Source organism: Exophiala xenobiotica, assembly GCF_000835505.1.
Source record: "Exophiala xenobiotica strain CBS 118157 unplaced genomic scaffold supercont1.1, whole genome shotgun sequence".
In the NCBI taxonomy this organism is placed as follows: Eukaryota; Fungi; Ascomycota; class Eurotiomycetes; order Chaetothyriales; family Herpotrichiellaceae; genus Exophiala; species Exophiala xenobiotica.
The window spans coordinates 2,804,235-2,824,144 of NW_013562494.1; the positions used below are offsets into that span (position 1 = coordinate 2,804,235).

The window sequence follows — 19,910 nt, forward strand, 5'->3', positions numbered from 1 at the left end:
ACAACAAGCCCCTTCTCTTCTCCCTCCTTGCTCCTTCATGCTAGAGCCGACATTTGCTTTGAACCAGAATAATATCCATACAATGTTCCCCTTGTCTGTTGTCTGGCCGTACTGAGCACATTTTCATCACACCAGTGGCTGCTCTCCCCGCTGAATGTGTGACTGCGTCCCCTTTCTCTGCCTGCAGCGGGCTCGTAACGTCGACACCTTGGACGGGTTGATCTGGTAATGCTGATCCAGTTGGCATCTGCTAACTTGTGCTGGCTCTTTCATTCTTCCGGGGAGACGGGACTCTGTTGTCTGTCAGTCTTTCGCTCATTTGTGCCCACGGTAAGCTTGGGTGGCATAGCACGGCATCATCGCGCATTCTTGTTGCGACCTCTATGCCTGCTAGACCTGGATTAGTCGTCCAATTCTCCTTGCCGAGCTTCAGTCTTGCCACTAGACTTCCCTTCTTTCAAAGCTATCCCTCGGGCCCAAATTCATTCACCTTTGTCCCTTTTGAGCAGTTATACACCCATATCTAGCACGACCTTTGTTAAACTCTTCGAAGAACCAGCGTCAAGGCCTCGAGGCTCGAATGGCGAGCCTCGGGGCCTTGAGAAATGGGTCCTTCGAACTGTGCGAAGAGCCCCCCTTATACAACTTCAACCTCAAATCCAGGAGGCGATCTGGACAACCGGCTGGTTCATGTAATTGAGCCAGTCAAAGGTAAGCAACTCACCTTTTCGCCATTGACAGTAACCAAAGCTGACTGGCTGTCTCCATCAATCACCAAAGATCAGACTCGAATCGTCCGGACAGGCTAAGCAGCCCTTGAATCCCCCGGGTAGTAAGAGACGGAACTGAAAATCACCACGATAGGACACAACGTCCTCATGACTCTTAAGACTTAACGGCAGGAATAACACAGCTCATTGATGAGAAGAGAGATTGGCAGTAGCCCACCTCTGCTAGGGGTCCTCACTATGGACGAAGCAATGTCGTCGCTCTCGACAGCACCCTGCCTCTGAGAGGAAATGATTACAAGTTGAAATCAATACCACACCCTAAGCCGGACCTACATCGGCTCATCACAACCAGATGCCCCCGATGTGCCTATTGTTCGGGTGACGAGGACACTACAATGACGTTGTCACTGTCTCAGCAACCGGCCTGCCCGGTGCTGCCCTTCACATGCCAGCACAAGCCGGTGAAGGCGGTGTCCAGCAGTGGCCAGTCGGCGAGGCGGTTGCTGCCGGACCTTCACCTCGCATGCGCTTTTCACTGCCTCAAGCACTAATATATAGAAATGCACAAGCTTAGGCTGAACCGAATTCACCGCTTTAGTCAGGGTCAACTGCCGCAATCCGATCTTAGTCTATCGCTGAACGAATTTAAATCTTCTGATTCTGCACCGTCTTCAACACATTCGCTAAGAGTCAATACCAAAGGTCTGCTTGCACCGACGGTCCAAACTACACTCACTCAAGACTCAAACGACAGCATGGCAGCCCTCCAGCACCAACAAGCCGAGCTACAGGCAAAGCTCATCCGTGACCGCGTTAAGTCTATTGCAGTTGACCAACGTGGAATCACACAATGGATGAATGTCAAACCAGAAACATTGCCGTCCTCGAGAGATCTGTCGTCCGGTACTTGCGACTCTCAAACAATTTTCCCAAACGCTCTTACAGCACAGAAGTACCACGATGTGATACTCACCAACCGTCCCCATCCTGATCCCACCATCCCAGCCACCAATGATTCCAGAAAGGCGCATGTCAGAGTTCTGTTCAAGGCGTTCAAGATTGTCCCACGGGACGAGGATGAACAGGATCAAGGACAAGACGTGGATGAGCAGAGAAAGAAACGCGATGTTAAAGAAGCGTTCAAGAATCAAATTCACGACAACCACATGGTCGAATCTCTTTGCTGGAGAGTCCTCGACGCGTGTGTCTATCGCTCCGGCAAGGAACAGAACTTGATCGAAGCCTACATTGGTGAGACCGGCAAGAGTCACGGCAAGAGACAGAATTGGTCTTTCGAGGAGCGATTTGACAAGATTGTGCAGACCATGGCCAACTCCAAGTCTGTCTGTAAACACCTTCTTGATACAGCATACCTCCACCGAATTGTTGATGATCCGGTAACTGGCTACAAGAGAGTCGTCTCCAATAAGAGACTCAATGGGAGAAAGGGGGAGCTCATGAAGCGAGGCAAGGAGGTCCTCGAAGAAGAGAAGAAGTCGCGAAAGCGACAGAAACTCGAACACGGTTCGGAAGAACTTGATGAAGACATCAGCCAAGTCAGCACTCCTGCTTCCTCTACCCAGACAACTCGGCGCATAGTCCCTGCAATTGCTCCGAGCACCACCAGAGCGACGCGATCTGGTCAGCATCAAGTCCTGCACGCCAACTCTCAGCCTTTGGCAGCTCCCGCAGCAACCGTGCAGTCACCTGCGCCCACTAACTTCGCACACCTTGCACACCCTGCACATCACAATCCTGCAAAATTGTTCAGTCACGCCGCATCGAACATGATGAGAACCAACTACAGCAGCCAGATGGGTGCGCCTGGCATGTTGCCACCTTACCAGCCGCCACATACCACACAACAACAACATGGTCTGGGCATGTACGACCACATGACTTACGCACCTACTTCCTATCTTCGAGGCTACGGATCTGGGTCTGAAATCAACGTGGCACCCCAATTCCCACAAACCTACCCGAGATCCACTTTCGCCTCCGGAGACACTAGGAGCATGGCATCCTCTGAACACACTCCCGACGAGCAATGGCGCATGCACATGGAGGCAGAGAACTATGCGTCACAGTCTTACCAAGGCCATGCTACGGGTGGGCCGCATGTTGGAACATCAATGGGATACCAGAGCGCGGGCATCGATGATCAAGAAGAGTGGGACACGACACGCAGTGCTGGTCATGGCGCTATCGACCCGTCGATGAATCAATACTCTCATCTTCAGACGATGTTTCCTCCGCATGACGACAGCCACAACCCCTCCTCGGACTTCTTTGCTGGACCAGACACGAAAACTGGACCTGAGCCGACAGAGAGCGTGGAAGATGGAGACGAAGAGGAAGAGGATTACTCTAGCCACTAGACGTCGAACATTCCACAACGACCCTACACTAAAGACACCATGACCGAGCTTCTCTCTGGAATTGCACATGTACGTTCACCGACACAAGAAGAAACAAGTGACGAGTGCTATTCAAGAAGTTCCGGGTACAAAAACATTGGATATGAGTTACGACGAACATGACTGAGATACCCCGACATGTCACCAGAACAGTCAATGAGAGCTTTTTTTCAAAAAAAAATTTCAGCGTTGCCTCCAGCATCATGCAGGACAGAGATGCTCCGATACAAACTCGACATCAGCTTGGGGTTATGGGGAATGATGAGACACAGGCCATATTGGATAAGGCATGACAGATTTGTGCGATTGGAGTTGGTTGGGAAGTCAGGGAGACCGGTGTTCTTTTCTCAATTTTTCAGTCAGAAGTGCGATGCAGAGGACGATGCAATGATAGTAGAGCTAGCATAGCATCAGATGAGCACTGTAAAAAAATGTACAATACTCATTAGCTTCGAGCAATGAAAGACTTATATCAACGACTTGCTTTCCTGTCTGGCTCTTCTTTCGTGATAATCGAATTCTAGCTGACATTTGGTGGAAATGTCCCTATGAGAAGTCGTCGCCTCCCGTCTACATCGTACTGTCTCTTCAATTAATGGCATTGTCGCATTGTCTGTAATGGATGACTGACTGATCTCCTGCCCTCCTGCCAGGAACAGCTGACTTCCATTGAGAGCATCAAGTTCTCCTCGGAATTCAAGGCTGAGGCGACACGTAGGCCAGTCCCGCAGCATAATAGGTACCTTAGAGATTATTCGCATTTTCATACATGCTATCCATCTTACTTCGTACTTCTTTTCTCGTTGAGGACTTTTGCTTTTTGTGCCCATCAGTTCATCATCATGTTCGGACATCGACATATCCAAGACCGTCCATCACCAAAAACCCAGGACTACCAGTAGAAATGGTTGACTCATGTCTTACTTCGCATAGAGATCACGCATCATGAATCACGCCTTCTTCCCTCCTCCGCCGTCAAAGCTGAGACTATACCCGCCACCCTCACCTTGCACGACCTTGAAATTCTCCGTGCTCAGGCCGAACGGCTTCAGGATGCCATTGCCCAGGTCCTTCAGCTTCCCCATCATGTCAGCGACTTCCTTGTCCTTAGCCGCGCTGACTTTGGGCGGTAAGGACACCAGAGCCTGGCGGACGGTCTTTTGGTCCGAAGGGGGCAGTGCATTGAAGTACTCGGGCTTTTGGAGGGTTGTGTAGTCTTCCAGTGCGGCGGAAAGGTTGGACCAGGTCTGCGGTTCGAGACACGATCGCGCTCGACCACGCCGGAGGAGTAGTTTTGTCCGGATGCGGTGGATGTCGGATTTGCGTGCATCGGAGAGTTGGAGGGCAGCTAGTGTGGAAGCCTCGTCGACGTCGGAGGGGAGTTCGACCACCGTGTCGTCCTCCTGGTCGTCATCTCCTTTGTCCTTTTTCGGCGAGACGACGGGCGAGGAGGACTCGGACTCGGTCTCGGTGTCTGAGTTGAGTCTGCTGGTTCGTCTCTGAGTGCCGTTGGTGGCCTCTTTGTCTTTGTCCTTGTTCGAGGTGGTCTTTGTCTTCTTTGTCCGGGCTTTGGCTTTTTGTTTTGGCTTTGTGGGCATTTCGCGCTCGAGTCCCTCTAGACCCTTCTCGCAGCTGTCGACGGCTTCTTTCCATTGCTCGAGTTTCAGGTGGCAGGCCGCGATGTTGCTTTGTAGTACGGCCATTTCAAAGTCGAGATAGCCGGGTAATTCGGCCAGCGCGCGGTCGTAGGTGCCGATTGCGGAGGAGTAGTCTTGGTTGGAGAATTGTGTGTTCGCCTGGGATTTGAGGTCGTGTGAGGAGGCGAGCATTCGGGACTCTTCATCTGGAGGGAATCGTGCCGAGTGGAAGGAGGCGATGGAGGACGAGGAGGAGGAGCGGCGGGATTGCGACCATGACGGCGGCAGAGGAGTGGTATCTGTTGGTTGAGCGGGTTTTACACGTTCTGGTCGAGTCTTGGGACCGGTGGATTTGAAGGACATGGTGTGCGTGATGGGCGGCGGGTTAAGAAAAAGATCTCGGTGTCATTCGAGGTCGAAACAGGAATTACTACGTATGTTGATGTTGGCGATCTCCGAAGTTCTGGGAACAAGATACACGAAAAACCTTGGTCGGCGAGATCTGCAGGAACAAAAGTACATTTTCCTTCCCCTCCTCAGCTTTCAGCTTCTACCTAGGTAGGCGTCTCTCTTTCAACAGGATTCTTCTGGTCCGAAATGGCGTCTCTAGCACAGCATGCTGAGAATGAGTACGTTTCCTGTGCATTGCGAACCCCCACCACAGCCAGCGACGTCGTGACTGACTTCTACAGCTTCCCACCCATTCGGGCCTGCATATTTGACATGGACGGCCTCCTGATAGACTCCGAAGACGCCTACACCCATGTCACCAATACGATCCTCCACGAGAACGGTCGTCCGACACTCCCCTGGCACATTAAAGCGCAACTTCAAGGACGACCGGGTCCTGCTGCGGGGAAGATCTTTCACGGATGGGCACAATTGCCAATTTCACATGATGAGTTTACGAAGAGGCAGATAGAACTACAAGCAGAGGCGTTCAGACATTGCAAACCGCTACCTGGCGTGGAGAACTTGCTGCGTCGCCTGCAGAACGCATATACCCGATCTCATGGCGCCATGAGTCCAGCTGCTGCGGGCAGTAAAGTCCATTTGGCGTTGGCCACGAGCTCGCATTCGAGAAATTATGAGATCAAAACGAAGAAGATGAAAGACATGTTTGACATCTTCCCAGAGAGGCACAAGATATTGGGCGATGACCACCGGATACCGAAAGGACGAGGCAAGCCATTGCCGGATATCTATCTGCTGGCGCTGCAATCTATCAACGAGACGATTATGAGCGAAGGGGATGGTGAAAGACCCATAGAGCCTCGTGAGTGTCTCGTATTTGAAGACAGTGTACCTGGAGCCGAGGCCGGTAGAAGAGCAGGCATGAGAGTCGTTTGGTGTCCGCACCCAGGACTGTTGGAAGTATACAGAGGTAGGGAAGAGGAAGTTCTTGCAGGACGAACAGGGGAGCATAAAGAAGACGATCTCGAACATGCCGAGGGCATTCCGCTGGCTGGAAGTCCTGGCCATGAAGGAGAGATTGGCGACGGGTGGGGAGAGATGCTGGAGACCCTGGAACATTTTGATTTCTTCAAGTATGGTATCAGCTTATCCGATGCACGTTATACATCGGAGAACGGCCAGCCCGCTCTTGATGGGACCACGGATAAGGAGCTGGAGGAGATGACCGCCCTCGCAGATGGGAAAAGGCATGCACCTGAGGAGCCATCGCCTTCGAGGACGCCGATTCCATATTTGACATGAGACGCTTTGTTAATTGACACGTCGTGACATATGGGATGGTGTTTGAGAAAACGACTGTATATGTATTTCAATCTTCAGCCCTGAGGAGAGGCGTCTGTTCTGTCACAACCCTGTCGCGAGTGGCCTGCGCCATTCTCGACTGCAGCTCTTTCTTCTCGCGCCTGTGATGCATGATCTCGAAATAGCTTCCCATCGCGAGCAATATGCCCTGCAAGCACCCTGTCACCAGATAGACACCCCAAGCGCTCCAACCTTCGCTGCCGAGTCTGAACGCCAGACTGCCTGCCCAGACGAAGCTGCCCGGAGTTTGTATGCACATCATTGGAATGCTGAGACTCCCGACTCTCTTGAGCATAAACGTGGTATATATTTGAGGGAAATATTGGATCGATGCAAGAACGGTCGAGAAGATCCCGAGGAAGTTGGCCCAGCCTTGTGCATGCTGTGGCCGAGCATAGACAAACCAGAAGCTCAATATGGCGACAATCACGGCGTGCAGGACCGAGATGGCGGTTACGCCCAGTGCAGTTTGGTACGATGGTGCGAGCTCATCCTTTGGAGGATCGTCTTGGTCGTCGTTGAGAGGATTGGAAGTGCGCGGGAAGAAGATGAGGAATAGAAGAAGACTGTCACGGTCAGTGTCAGCATCATAAGGGCCAAGCCGGTGTGAAGCTCGAGATCGGGCTTACATGATAGTAAAACAACACCACTGAACGCCCACCTGCGCTACGCCCAGCACTCCGGCTACGCAGGGGAATGAATCGAGCTCCCGGCAGCATGCAATGTCGCCGCGGGATCTCGGTAGCACCAGGATATTCGCGAAGGCGCAGGTGCCGCTCGTCGTGCCTAGGAGGACGAAGTAGGGTGACAGGCCGTAGCTGCTGCGGAGGCGGATGATGCGAATGTGTTGTGGGAGATAGGAGACCACGATGCCCACGAGGAGTAAGCTGTAGGCCGTATATTAGCAAGGCTAGTCTTGTGTGCTGACCGGCATAGAGAGAAGGGAGGCTTAAGGACATACAGACTGAGGCCGAAGTTGGCGTAGTTGGGATGGGACATCTCTTCACAGCGTGGATCCATGATGTCGATAGACGCTCGTAAGATCCGAGTGGGAGAATGAAGTAAATCTCGACGCACACTATTCGAGGGCACTCATGCTGGTGTTTGTCTGTGGTCGGAGTCAAAGACGTGACGGAGCATGGCGAGTCCGCGTCTGATGATGCGAGTCTAGGCTGCGAGGCTGTTTGCAGCCTTGCCGGCAAAGCAGATGATGTCAGACAAGTCACGTGCTACGAGGCAAGGCTGAGAACCCTTTTCTTCGGCCCGGTTCGAGACTTGAAGGTTTCTCGTGCAAAGAATGCAAACACCTCATGCGAAGCCTGGACAACCTGGAGTGACAGTCTTAGAGATAGCACGTAAGGAGCGGCTGCCCTGACATTGTCCACATCAGGTTTGGGCACAATCAACCCTGAAACATAAGAGTCGATACAGCTATGGCTGGATGCGATACCCGCTTACCTGTCACTGTCCCCATTCAATATGTACCAATGGGGCATACGTTATGTGGCTAGCAGAATGGAAGGTAAAGGCGGGTGAATTGCAAATGTAATGAGAGTACCCGAGCATAGTATGGCGTTCAGGCTCGGTAACTCTGCCGGTTGCAGCAACAAAGACAAGGAGCAATATTCACTGCCACATGCGGCGCTCACTGTCCGCTAATGCTCTTTTCATTCGCATCGGAGGCACTGTGAAGATATGTAACAATATTTATTGCACAGCTGGCAAGTGACACCTCCCAGAACCAAAACACACATCTCGACCACGCTTCCGCAGATCCAAACCTCAACACTCTTCCTGGTCAACAGTGCCTTCAACAATAATTCAGAACAACATCCACTTCTCACCAGGTCTCACAAGATGAGGCTCATCGCTATCGTCCTCGTGGCTTTTGCTGCTCTCTTCACCTCAACCACGGCCGGCAACTCCCATGATTCCAACGATGGCTGTTACGCTGTATGTGAGGCTGTCAAGGGTGCTCTCAAAGATGCCATGAAGATCTCCGCCATTGGTTGTCCAGGACTCACAGGAAATGTCTGCAAAGACGCCTGCTACTGGTGAGTAAACCTTTAATTGACAATAAGCCTCTCTGCTAACGAATGCAGCGACCGTGTCGGCAAGAACGGCGAGGGCAAGATGAGGTGTGACAACAAGAAGGTTCCTGGTTGCAGCGTCGATGCCGTCACCAAGACATGCCAAGCAGGATTGAACAAGATGTGGCACTGCTGGTGTCAAGGGTCCTGGAATGACTGGACCGGAGGTTGTGCATGCGAGACGTTGACTCAACAAGCTGCCTATGGGAAAGAACGGGAATATGTAGCTGATCGGGGATTATTCACAAAGTCCGCTTGTTGTGTAAAAGTTGCGCGTGTGGTCCGGAAATATTCTGAATTTGCTGTCTTATTTTTGGCAAAGGAATTGATATGATTTTGCCATGTTTGGATCATCAATGGTAAAGGGTATTCTGGAAATGCAGTTATACTGGATAGTAGAGGTCTGTATGTAGGAAGCAGCCGTAGTTCGAAGACCATCAAAGTGGAGCCATGAGCAACATGTCAAGCTCAGCTTGAACAGGACGGAGAAGCTCATCCTTTCCGGGTTCACGATCATGTGTTGGCCACTGCCACCGGAAAAGTCTAGGTGATGTATCGAAACAAGGGGCTGTCGTCGCCCATGCTAGCAAGATCCTGCTCAGTGTAACGACGGTTGATCACTTCCGTACTCATCGCCTCTCGTGCTCTGTTGATTCTCTTCAACTTCCACCGCATAAACATGGCCGTCACAAGGGAGAGAGCCACGACACCCAGAGAGACGCCATAGCCAGTCCAATAGTACGGTGCCTCATGGGCAAGATAAATGTTCGTCCCCACGGCACCTCCCAAGTTTCCAATGGCAATCATCAACGCCATGCCGACGGCCCGTTTTCAGGGCCCGGCCAAATTATTCCCTGCCGGGAACATTCGTGTCAGTCCGTGTGTGTGTCCACGAGAAACAAGCGTAGGAAAAATTCAAGAGGGGTTCTCTTTCTCACCTGTCCAGGCAATGGAGCCGCAAATGATCGAATAGAGGCCCATGGCAACTAGGAAGAGCATGGCGTAGAGGGCACCAGGATAGCGACCTTTGGGGATGGCCATCACGATGATCAGACCGATCCCAGCCACAATGAGTGGCATTATGACATATATGGAACGGTCATGGGCTCGGTCGGACAAGAAGGCGACCGTTAGCAGCGCAATCACCGCGGCACAGTAGATCGGTATCGTCATCAGTTGCTGTAAAAAAGCGAGTCGTTAGCGATACTTCGTCCCAAGACGTCGCCGTCAAATCAGCACATACCGCAATGCCGGCTGTATACCCTAGTTCCGCGATCACGGTGGACAAAGTATAGATAAATCTGTTCGCAAGTCCTGTCAGGAAGAGCCACACAGGTGTCCAGTCAACCTGGCTTGAGCAACTTACCCGTAGATGGAAATAGAGGATGCCCAGTAGATGACGATCATGGCATGAATTTTCCAATCCTTGACAGCCGCCCAGAGGTATTTCCATTGGAAACCTTCCTCCAGGTTGTACGAACCACGTGTGGTTCCGATGTCGTATCTGAGCTTGTAGTCCACGATCATCATTTCCTCTGCCGTGAGAAATTTGCACGAAGCAGGATCGTTAGGCAGTAGGAAGCTACAAGACAGTCCGACCACCACGGTTAAGATCCCTTCTAGGATGAAAAGCCTGTGCTCGACCCCGTTCGTCAGCACTTTTCCTTTGAGCAAGGACAGGGAAGGATGTAGCTGGGCCAGGGATGATGCTTACCATCTCCAACCTTCGAGTCCTGCAATGCCGTCCTTTTTATCGATCAAGTATGCCAGTAGCCCGGAAAAGGCTCCAGATAGAGCTCCTGCCCCGTAGAAGATCCCCATACGTAATTGGATGTCAGAGCGTCGGTACCTAAGTAGAGATGTCGTGCATGAGCCGTCATGTGGGAAGACAATGCTCATGCGGTATCACTCACCATTGTGTCAGAAGGTAGGTCGCTGTCGGGAAGAATCCAGCCTGGAACAGGTCAGCGAGTACACGCTTTCGTGGGATGATTGTGCTGGAGAGCAGATGTTCCTCACCTCGGCAAAAGCAAGGAATAACCTTGCAGCCGGCGAAATTCTGGACGATTCCCATCAAACTGATGGCGAAGACAAGTCAACATCGGTCCTCCCAATCAAAGAACCATCGATTCACGTGGCGATCGCGCCCCATGTAACTATCATGATAGGAATCCATACTGAGGGCTTCAGAACCTCGAGGACCAAGTTCGCAGGCACTTTGAAAAGCGAGTAGGGTATGAAGAAGATGGTCAAGCACAGATTGTATTGGGGTGGCGTAAGGTTGAGATCGGTCTTCAGGCCAATAATGGCCGCATTACCACTGTGTAGTTGAGGTGCAAAGTCAGCTAGAGTAAAAAGGAAACCGGGGTGGCAGGAAGATTTCCTCTTCGACCTCACATACAACGAGGGAATTGAAAGGGGAGGGCTATGCATTCAACTATTCCCTCGATCGAGATAAGACATGAGATAGAGGACCGACAGAACCGGTAGCAGGCAGATATCGATCTTTCTATAGATTCGTTGCACCTCTTTGTCCGAAACGTCGACCTGGGGTAGTTGTACTTAGTGTGAAGCAGCCAGGGGAGACTCTTTGGCAGTGGTGGCCTCCGGCGATTTGACATCTACGGCTTCCATGGTAATGGTTGGATGATATGATAATCGGTTAGGTCCTGCGGTGGCACTTTGCGGATTCGATTCTTGCTTCCGCTCGTGCAGAAGCGTTCCTTTACACACGAACTCCTGCCCCCCGGCCTTTCGAAGATGCCTTATCTTTAAGCAGTAGGTGGGAGAGCTCCGTGAGACCCGTCACTGTACTGCTGCAATCAACTAGTCTTGAGGTGTCATGTCCATTCGAATCTCGCTATACTCTGGAGTCACGAACTGCCTCTGGTACCAGATCATGATGGCACGGCGCCGGGCCGGCTCCGCTGGCAGTCTCTGGTGTACCGCGTCCCTTTACCATCCAGAAGGAGCATGGGTCGACCTTGGGTGTGAACATCTCGAATACCAGCACCGACATATTCTTATCTGTGGATCGGTCAGTCCTCTTCTTGTTTGTGGATAGGGGGATATAAAATGGTCCACTTTGGCCAAGTAGCGCCTCTTTCTACGATAAGGACAACTTGAAGCTGTTTGCGGCACCGATCCGGTTCCCGTGCGGCGGCTGGAAGAAGGCCATCAGCCTCAGCGCGAGAGTTCTTCGGGTCGAAGTAAAGGCACAGTATGTCACAAAACCTGCAGAAGACGGTCTCTGTGGTTCAACTCTCCTTGAAGACATCTATCGGGCGCCCTACCATCTTCCCTTGATATCTCAAGGTTTTGACAAGATGCGCTGGCAAGATGCCGCTCGACAGGCCCAAGGCCAAGTGCATGCTGCTATTACGAGTGAATGGAAGCTGCCAAAGCCGCAGGCGGAATATCTGATGCAGGATATCGGCTCAGTTCCTCGCAGTTGCGGCATCTTGACGGAGGAGCAGCTCACCATCACGGAACAGTTCAGCCACAAGACTCGTAAAGAGACTGGTCGCGGGAGAAATCTCGTCTGTACAGGTGGTCGAGGCCTTCTGTGTGCGAGCTGCAATAGCACACCAACTGGTACGTTTTAAGCCCGAGAAAGTCCACAGGAAGCCGTGGCCGCCACGCGTGCATTGAGTTGACGGTTCTTTGAGTAGGTCAACTGCCTTTCAGCTTTCTTCCCCGATGAAGGCCTCCAAAGAGCCAAGGAGCTGGACGATCATTTGCGCCGAACTGACAAGCCGGTTGGCCCGCTTCATGGATTGCCGATTGCTCTCAAGGTCGGCGACATCCCCCCAAAAGGTCCATGCTTAGTTCTGTGGACCGCCAGCGCCCATTTCCTTCCAGCAAGCCCGTCGCTGACTCGACGGCCCGATGGCTTTCTGTAGGACACCTTCGACGTGATCGGGAAAGCAACCACGTATGGCTATGCTGCCAACGTGGATCTAGTGGCGACCAGAGATTCTGCCATCGTCAACGCGGCGCTGCTGCGGCTCTGCCGCGGCTCATCTGACATTTCAGAGAGAAGCTTATCGAAACTTATTTCCTGACCCATCTGGCGCGCGTGACAAATCGCACCCAATTCTTTTCGGAATAGGCAGCAAGTAGAACCATAGCCTGGACGGTTTCCAGCCTGGGTGAAGCCATGAAGAGACTTTTTGCGGCAAGATGGCATGCTTCAGCGTGGGTATGGTCGCGCAGTTTCTCGGAGCTGGGACGAGCTCGGTCTACACTGAGGGCGATGGCAAGAATAACCGTCAAGCAAAACGTCGAGCTTTGGCGGACCGCCTCGAAGGTGTCCACAATCGGGTCAAATAGTGGAAGGAAAGCATTGGCTCCAGTCATGTAACTACCGCAGAACATGGTTAGCAGGTACTAGGAAGTGAGCAGGGAGCTCTGGGTAGGTTGCACCTACAGGTGGAAGGCGTCTCGCGCGCTGGACTCGCTGAGCATGCCACGGGAGATGACATCGGCATAAGATCGGTGGACTTCCGGTTGGATGAAGGCGCTCTGACAAGAGCCATAGCCTGTGGCTTGTGCAGGTGATGATTGCTCTGGGATTCATTTACAAGGCGAGACGGTTGTCGTGAAAGACGGGGTCATCGCATGTATTGCCGTGATCGGGGCATTGAGTTGGCAAAGATTGAGGTCGTACTCGCGAGTCGTGTCGCCCACGGACTCAGCAACGTGCAGGTGCTGGTTGTTTTCCGAACGATCAACGCCATCGGAGGACCAGGCTCGCCCTCCAACATCACGTAGGGGCGTTGGTTCAGATGGTACTTCTACGCCGGGGGTCTTACTTTGCCGACTCGCCACCAAGCCGTCGACCTCGCGTCTCAGGGTACTTATGTCGTCCTCCAGCTCAACGTATCTGCGGGAACCAACAAAAACATCAGTAACTTCGTTCGCGACGGGCATCGGCGGGCGGAGGGGTTAACCTTGGCTTCTTCGTTAATGAACGAGCACGCTCATCTGCACGTAGGTCTCGTTTCTTGGTGAACAATCATCAAAGATGCAGTCCCTACCATTGGCTTTGCAACGTCGACAAGGTGCACCTTCGTCGCTCTCGCAGCGAGCCTTTTGGAGTCTACAAGCACGACACGCATTGGAATTCTTTCGCGGAGGTGTAGTTGCCTTGAAGATTCGAGCTCCGGACTGCGTGACCGCTCTGCATCTCCGCCAACCTCGGAGGCCATGCTAACACAGCGATGATAAGAGACGAATCATGATTCACAGCGTTGGCGGCGGTATCAGTCAAGGTGTGTAAGAATCGTTCGAGGTGTAAGAGGAATGTGGTGTCCGAGGTACGATAACTTAGGTAACTACAGTACCCACCTACCTTAACATTACGGTCCACAGCCGGCAGGAGCAGGAGCCAACCGCGATCTTTATCTAGGCATTACTAAAAGGCGGCCTAGGTTGACTTGGTGAGCCGCCCAACCGCCTCTCCGGTCTCCCATTGTGGGTGCCACCCTTGCGATGATAAGGTGAACGTATGAGTATAGCAAAGACAGGGCTGGCCGCCTTCCGCAGCGATACCACTACCACTGCACGAGTACTACACACGAAAGGCTACTGGACCGGAGGGTCGCCAAGCACTTCCCAAGGGCTTATCATGGCTCAATCCCTCTGGGTACTCCATAGGGCGCGAGAACTATGCCACCAAGTCCACACAGTCGCTCTCGAATATGTGTATCGCTATGACCGAGCGTCAATGACAAGCCCCAGACATAATAGGCCGAGAACGAAATCGCAATCCCCTTGGGAGGCTTGGGTTTCGGGAGACACCTTCCTATCTAGCGGCGCCGGACCGGATCCGAGTCTCGATATGGAAGACCATCCACTACACCTCGTCACGCAGTGATTGCCAGGCAAGATCATGCTCGGACAACAGCGCTGAATTATGAGAGGGCTAGTCGAAGCGTTTGCCCTTGGTCTCTTGCTCCTCTGAACCAAGGGTAAAATCTCTGGGGTGCCTGGGAAGTCCAGGATACAGGAAGATCGCGAACAGCTGTAAGCTCGCATAACCCGGTGAGCAAAGTCGAAGAATCATGTCTTCATCGCCCGACGGAATCTACGATGTCGGTATCATCGATCCCGGAATTCCTGTCGAGACACCAACCCAGCCTTTCTGGCTTTCGCAGCCCGCGAAGAACGGCAAACTACGCTCGCCATGGTCCGACACTGCAGACGTGGTAGTCATTGGCTCCGGCATGACGGCGGTCAGCCTTTGCCTGACGCTCTTGTCGCGCCGACCGGGCCTCAAGATTGTTGTCGTTGAGGCCCGCGATCTTTGTTCAGGGGCAACTGGTCGAAACGGTGGTCATTGCAAAGCCATGAGTCCTGGCGTGTGGTTCGATCGAAAACAGCAGTACGGAGTACGAGAGGCGATCCAAGTCATGGAATTCGAGCACAGCCATCTGGACGAGATGTTCGACATGGTCAAACGGCACGGCATAGACTGTGACCTCCGCCTGGTTGAGGGCCTGGACGTCTATCACGACAACGTGACTTTCGGTCGAGCGGTGCGTGCCCTGGAGGACATGCGAAAGCACGCACCTCAACTGGCATCCAAATATACTGTCTACACGTCCCGAGCCGAGCTCAGGGCTCGTAACTGTGCGGACCACGTTGTCGGGGCCATTGGAATACCCGCCGCCACGGTGTGGCCTTACAAGTTTGTCACGGCCTTGTTTGACAAGATGGTGTCGGAGAACGGGCTTGCGATCCAGACCAATACCGTCGTCACTTCGGTGGTCGATGAGGACGACGACGGACAGGGCTGTGCAGTTGTCAAGACCACTCGAGGACCGATCCGGACGCCGCACGTGGTCCATGCCACGAATGCGTGGATGAGCCATTTGGTGCCTGAGTTGCAACCATTCGTCTCCCCTGTACGGGCCAATGTCCAACGTCAAGTCCCCGTGTCATCGTCTCTCCGGGTGGCCAACTCTTTCTGGCTCCGGTACGCCGAAAAGGAATACGACTATCTGATACAGCGACCTGACGGAGCCTTCATTGTGGGCAGGGCCAACACAGGCCGACGAGCGACGAGCGACGACGGCAACAAAGACCTCGGACCGCACGTGCATCTTCGCCACGCTCTCCCGCACATCTTCAACTTTGGCACGGATACATTGCAAGCGACCCATGCATGGAGTGGCTGTGTGGCTTTCACGCAGGATGGAAACCCCTTTATTGGGCGACTCCCATTCGCAAAGAAACGCCGGCAATGGGTCTGTGGAGCTTACCAGGGCATCGGCATGGTGAGAGCATTCCGATCGGCTCAAATGCTGGCATTGCTGGTCCTCGGAGAAGACGTGCCGCTCGAGTATCCAAAGTCAATGCTCGTAACAAAGGACCGGGTTGACAGCATGACACGGTCGCTAGGTACTCCGCTTCCCAGCAGACTGTAGATATTGCTAGGAGCTTGTCTAATCTCTTACCTACACACCATAATGAAACCAGAACGTGTAAAGGATAGTACCCCCATGATGCCCCCTTCTCGGCGGACGAACATAACCGTGGTCAGTAGTGCGACACCATGGTGGGATCATAGAGATTCCTAGCACATTCGTTATGGGCCTATTCAATACTGTATACAGCCACCGGTCTCTACCACAGCTTGCATCTTGTACAAACGCCAATAAGTTGGGATATTGCGTGATTCCATGCTACCTTTGATATTATCTTCGGAATTTCCACCAACTCTCAACATCGAGCCACAGCCATTCCCCCAAACATTCTGAACTCGACAAACTAGGACTAGTAGTCCTTCTGAGCAAACTTGGACCTCCGTCTCAATTGTTCCCCATACTACGAGATGGTCAGTGACAGAAACCCTTGAATGAAACCATCGGTCCGGCTTACCTTGAACAAGAAGAACGGAATCGGGATGAAAGCAATCGCAATAAACCCGAGCGTCGAACTCGCCCAGCCTACCCCCAGATTCTCGTACATGGCCGTCGCAAAAAGAGGAAATCCAGCACCGAACGAGGACCTGAAAAAGTCGTTGCCTGCCAGAACACTCGCCGCATCCTGCGGATATGCATCCGACAGATAATTCAGTACCGAGTTGAACAGCAAGAAAGCGCCGATGCTGAACCACCCAGACCCAATGATTGGCACAATCCAGTGAACGTCCGCACGAGAGGACCAGCCGAACCAGAACAGACATATCGGAATCGCAAATGCACCAACGAACGATGGCGGCAGACGCCATTCCGGCTGCAACTCGCCTTTGTCGTTGAACTTTGGCTCGATGTATTTCTTTTGGTACCAGATGAAGGGACCGAGCACAACAAAGACTCCGACGAAGATGCCCAGGAACGCCGTGCCCACGAGACCGAGACTGAATCCGTATATCCCCGAGAACACAATGGGGAAGCTTTCGAACCAAATGTACAGTAACCCGTAAATTAAAGCAATGTACAAGTTGAGTAGAAATACCATGGGTTCCGTGAAGCTCAGTTGGAACGGCCTGACCAAGATCATCATCACGATCTCGCGACCAGTCATTTGCTCGCCCACGAGCTGTGGTTCACATATAAGTTTGTCGTTGCCGGTCAGTTTGCGCAGCCGCATCGTCCGGCGGTACAGGATGTTCGCGGACGATGTCTCCGGCAGGAAGAAGAGCAAGAGAACCAAGGTGAAGCCGGAGAGCCACATGAGTTCCCAGATGGTCCATGTCCAGCCCTTGTTCTCGGCTGCGAAGCCGCCGATCAGCGGTCCCATGGTCGGTCCACAGACTGCTCCAATTCCCCACACTGCCAAACCGTACGTTCGCTTGGAGGGAGAGTACATGTCCCCAATTGATGCACCGCCCGTTGCGAGCGACGGGGATCCGACAAATCCCGTGATGAAGCGGAAGGCGAGGAGCATTCCAAAATTGGTAGCGAGGGCGGTGGGAACTTGAAGGACCACAAAGAGCGCAAGGGTGCCAATGTAGATTGGTCCACGGCCAATCTGGGGCACCTCGGACATGGGAGACCAGAGCATAGGGCCGACGCCGTAGCCCAGCACGAATAGTGTCAGGCCCAGGGTGGCCGCGACGCGAGAGACACCGAACACCCGGGACACATCCTGAATGCCGGCGGTGTAAATGGCCGAGCCAATATACACAGAAAAGGTGAGCAGGCAGATCTCGAAGGTCACCCAGATTTTCTTGAAGCGACCCCAATTTTGCGGGTTATCGGGATCGTCGGGACTGTACCAGTCCACGATATGTGCGTCTCGGCCTTTCTCAGGGTCAATCTTTGTGTTGCTTAGGGTGTTGACAAGCACGTTATCGTTGTCAACGGTGGTTGAAGCGGACGTGCCGGACGATGAGTCTCGTCGAGGCTGGGATCCGGCCTCATTCGAGGAGAATCTGGCGGAGTCTGGTTCCTGTTTCTCTTCTGAGGACGGAGGCTCTGTGCTGCCATGAATGGCCATGTTGGCAGACTTGTCCGGGTTGAGGTACTTCTGCCATATTGATGAATCTCGTTCTTCGGGATATTGCAGGAGTCTTCTGCCAGAGATCAGTCGCAATAGTTGGCCAGCAACGGTATCCCTAAATAGCTCAGCCATATTGAAGGGTAGAGACCGTAATCGACAGCGCAACGAGGCTATGAAATTGGATAGACCTGGATAGATACAAATTGTGGTCTACAGCAAAATACATTCTGCACCACCAGGACATGCTCGGCATCACCATAGCGAATCCGTGCAAAAGGTATTAGACGTCATTGTACGGTGTCATGACATGAATGAACCACTCCTACCGTCAGCCGGAACGGCAACATGAAGAGCACAAACCTAATCTGTACCGGTATGGCTCGGATGCGCCCACGATCGCAGAGCGGTGGACCTTAGTGATCTGTCGCGAGCTTGAAGATCGTGTACATTTCGGCATGTGAGGGAGCCGGAATGGATATACACCAGAGATTGATTATGAAAGGGAAAAAATCTATGACGCCGAGGGTGGACACTGTCAGATTCTGGGATTGAACCATGGTTGGCAGCCTCGCACGTGACTCGGAGAGCCGACCATTTTGATGCCGAGTAGGGAAGAAGAGGCCGTCAATGAGATATTGACAAGCTGGATCTGCAGGTGACAGTCCGAGGAGGCGTCAAAATCTCTTGTGGTCGACTGTTTTCGACCGGACTGCCCATGGCTGGCAGAATTGTGTTAATCAGCATTTCTGGGCATGTTTTTGAAGACCAGCTGCTTACCGGAGAGTGCTCGCCGTTCGATCTTCATGAAGCGGTGACAGCAAGGCACCTCGCTGATGATTCCGTGATAGCCGGACCAATTGCACACAGTACGCTGCGGTATGCTCGATTCGAAGTGTAGACATCCTTGTAGGCCGCATACCAGGTCAAAATGCTCTCGGACTGTGTTAATGCCCGAAGTCGGGTACATGTACACTCATAGAAGCCGTCAAAGCACCATCGATATGTCTTGCACTGGCCCGGCTCAACCAGACTGATCACAAATGCATGCCTTCGTCTTCGTTATTGTCGTCTTCCGCCATTCGTTCCATCATTTGCCGTCTCAACTCATCGTCAGTCAACCGTCCACCGCCTGTGCCTCGACTCGTCGCCTGCGCTTCTCCATTTGGGACTGACTCTTCGGAGCTGCCATTGACTTTCCCTCCGTTGTCTGCCTCATGCCAGCGACCACCTCTTCTTTCCACTTCCTGTTTTAACAGGTCTATTCTCTCTTTCTGTCGGTTGATCACAATTGCATTTTCGTGGATCGCATCTGAGCAGTCTTTATCGCCTTCTTGTCTAGTATCCTCCGGAAGCGAGGTGTCTGTCTTGATGCTGTCAATGTACGCTTTCAACTGCTGGTTCGAACGTTCTAGATGGCATATGGAATTTCGGATTTCGTGGGCCTTTGAATAAATATTCTCGACCGGTAGGTCTTGTATCGCAAGGGCGAATTGCTCCGCAGAGATTGGTGTCGAGTCTGCGGACATGTTGCAGCTGATGCGGTTTTTTTGGGGTAGCTACAGCGGCTTGAGAGCAGATTGATAGCAACTGGTTGTTGTTTCGAAAGGTCAAGGTTTCCAGGAATCTCAAACAGCGGGAGGTGGATGGGGAGGAAGTGGAAGATGCGGCATACAATTGCGGGGAAAGGCTGCAGCGCCATGTACGTAGTACTCTGAATCTGTCGTTCACAGCCTCGTCCTCCTGCTTCTCACCGCTGATTATTCCCCTAGCTTGTCGTCTTCGGAGCCACTACTATTGCAAGAATAAATA

General features: G+C 52.7%; 11 protein-coding genes across 11 annotated transcripts; 4 read left to right on the top strand and 7 right to left on the bottom strand.

The window, feature by feature from the left end:
* Positions 1-1,486: 1,486 nt before the first annotated feature.
* PV05_01094 (uncharacterized protein) lies at positions 1,487-3,109 on the top strand (the record flags this gene model as incomplete). Its single annotated transcript, XM_013466045.1, has 1 exon — positions 1,487-3,109. The coding sequence occupies one exon, from the start codon at positions 1,487-1,489 to the stop codon at positions 3,107-3,109; it is 1,623 nt and encodes a 540-aa protein (XP_013321499.1).
* Positions 3,110-3,873: 764 nt separating this feature from the next.
* On the bottom strand, positions 3,874-5,216 carry PV05_01095 (uncharacterized protein). The gene has a single exon (XM_013466046.1). It carries the CDS (start codon positions 5,146-5,148, stop codon positions 4,099-4,101), a length of 1,050 nt encoding a protein of 349 aa, XP_013321500.1. The 5' UTR covers positions 5,149-5,216; the 3' UTR covers positions 3,874-4,098.
* A 116-nt stretch (positions 5,217-5,332) lies between these two features.
* PV05_01096 (uncharacterized protein) lies at positions 5,333-6,602 on the top strand. Its single transcript, XM_013466047.1, has 2 exons — positions 5,333-5,414; positions 5,478-6,602. Exons 1-2 carry the CDS (start codon positions 5,383-5,385, stop codon positions 6,499-6,501), a joined length of 1,056 nt encoding a protein of 351 aa, XP_013321501.1. The 5' UTR covers positions 5,333-5,382; the 3' UTR covers positions 6,502-6,602.
* On the bottom strand, positions 6,312-7,692 carry PV05_01097 (uncharacterized protein). The gene is made up of 3 exons (XM_013466048.1): positions 7,523-7,692; positions 7,191-7,448; positions 6,312-7,127 (listed from the first exon to the last, which is right to left on the bottom strand). Exons 1-3 carry the CDS (start codon positions 7,579-7,581, stop codon positions 6,569-6,571), a joined length of 876 nt encoding a protein of 291 aa, XP_013321502.1. The 5' UTR covers positions 7,582-7,692; the 3' UTR covers positions 6,312-6,568.
* Positions 7,693-9,170: 1,478 nt separating this feature from the next.
* On the bottom strand, positions 9,171-9,467 carry PV05_01098 (uncharacterized protein; the record flags this gene model as incomplete). Its single annotated transcript, XM_013466049.1, has 1 exon — positions 9,171-9,467. One exon carries the CDS (start codon positions 9,465-9,467, stop codon positions 9,195-9,197), a length of 273 nt encoding a protein of 90 aa, XP_013321503.1. The 3' UTR covers positions 9,171-9,194.
* Positions 9,468-9,566: 99 nt separating this feature from the next.
* PV05_01099 (uncharacterized protein) lies at positions 9,567-10,725 on the bottom strand (the record flags this gene model as incomplete). The annotated part of the gene is made up of 5 exons (XM_013466050.1): positions 9,567-9,830; positions 9,895-9,952; positions 10,018-10,284; positions 10,366-10,500; positions 10,565-10,725. 5 exons carry the CDS (start codon positions 10,723-10,725, stop codon positions 9,567-9,569), a joined length of 885 nt encoding a protein of 294 aa, XP_013321504.1.
* A 1,252-nt stretch (positions 10,726-11,977) lies between these two features.
* On the top strand, positions 11,978-12,553 carry PV05_01100 (uncharacterized protein; the record flags this gene model as incomplete). Its single annotated transcript, XM_013466051.1, has 2 exons — positions 11,978-12,245; positions 12,339-12,553. 2 exons carry the CDS (start codon positions 11,978-11,980, stop codon positions 12,551-12,553), a joined length of 483 nt encoding a protein of 160 aa, XP_013321505.1.
* PV05_01101 (uncharacterized protein) lies at positions 12,533-13,929 on the bottom strand. Its single transcript, XM_013466052.1, has 3 exons — positions 13,604-13,929; positions 13,081-13,536; positions 12,533-13,014 (listed from the first exon to the last, which is right to left on the bottom strand). Exons 2-3 carry the CDS (start codon positions 13,116-13,118, stop codon positions 12,705-12,707), a joined length of 348 nt encoding a protein of 115 aa, XP_013321506.1. The 5' UTR covers positions 13,119-13,536; positions 13,604-13,929; the 3' UTR covers positions 12,533-12,704.
* A 558-nt stretch (positions 13,930-14,487) lies between these two features.
* Positions 14,488-16,081, top strand: PV05_01102 (uncharacterized protein; the record flags this gene model as incomplete). Its single annotated transcript, XM_013466053.1, has 1 exon — positions 14,488-16,081. Exon 1 carries the CDS (start codon positions 14,717-14,719, stop codon positions 16,079-16,081), a length of 1,365 nt encoding a protein of 454 aa, XP_013321507.1. The 5' UTR covers positions 14,488-14,716.
* Positions 16,082-16,216: 135 nt separating this feature from the next.
* On the bottom strand, positions 16,217-18,233 carry PV05_01103 (uncharacterized protein; the record flags this gene model as incomplete). The annotated part of the gene is made up of 2 exons (XM_013466054.1): positions 16,217-16,481; positions 16,536-18,233. 2 exons carry the CDS (start codon positions 18,231-18,233, stop codon positions 16,431-16,433), a joined length of 1,749 nt encoding a protein of 582 aa, XP_013321508.1. The 3' UTR covers positions 16,217-16,430.
* Positions 18,234-19,135: 902 nt separating this feature from the next.
* PV05_01104 (uncharacterized protein) lies at positions 19,136-19,627 on the bottom strand (the record flags this gene model as incomplete). The annotated part of the gene is made up of 1 exon (XM_013466055.1): positions 19,136-19,627. The coding sequence occupies one exon, from the start codon at positions 19,625-19,627 to the stop codon at positions 19,136-19,138; it is 492 nt and encodes a 163-aa protein (XP_013321509.1).
* Between the last annotated feature and the right edge of the window lie 283 nt (positions 19,628-19,910).

Bases quoted from the DNA above. Each gene is read 5' to 3' on its own strand.
- PV05_01095 (XM_013466046.1), bottom strand. From the start codon at position 5,148: ATGTCCTTCAAATCCACCGGTCCCAAGACTCGACCAGAACGTGTAAAA.
- PV05_01096 (XM_013466047.1), top strand. From the start codon at position 5,383: ATGGCGTCTCTAGCACAGCATGCTGAGAATGA. The intron at 5,415-5,477 runs GTACGTTTCCTG...TGACTTCTACAG, and splicing joins GCACAGCATGCTGAGAATGA to CTTCCCACCCATTCGGGCCT.
- PV05_01097 (XM_013466048.1), bottom strand. From the start codon at position 7,581: ATGGATCCACGCTGTGAAGAGATGTCCCATCCCAACTACGCCAACTTC. The intron at 7,449-7,522 runs GTATGTCCTTAA...TACGGCCTACAG, and splicing joins GCCAACTTCGGCCTCAGTCT to CTTACTCCTCGTGGGCATCG. The intron at 7,128-7,190 runs GTAAGCCCGATC...TGACCGTGACAG, and splicing joins TGGTGTTGTTTTACTATCAT to TCTTCTTCTATTCCTCATCT.
- PV05_01101 (XM_013466052.1), bottom strand. From the start codon at position 13,118: ATGCTCAGCGAGTCCAGCGCGCGAGACGCCTTCCACCT. The intron at 13,015-13,080 runs GTAGGTGCAACC...GTTCTGCGGTAG, and splicing joins GCGCGAGACGCCTTCCACCT to TTACATGACTGGAGCCAATG.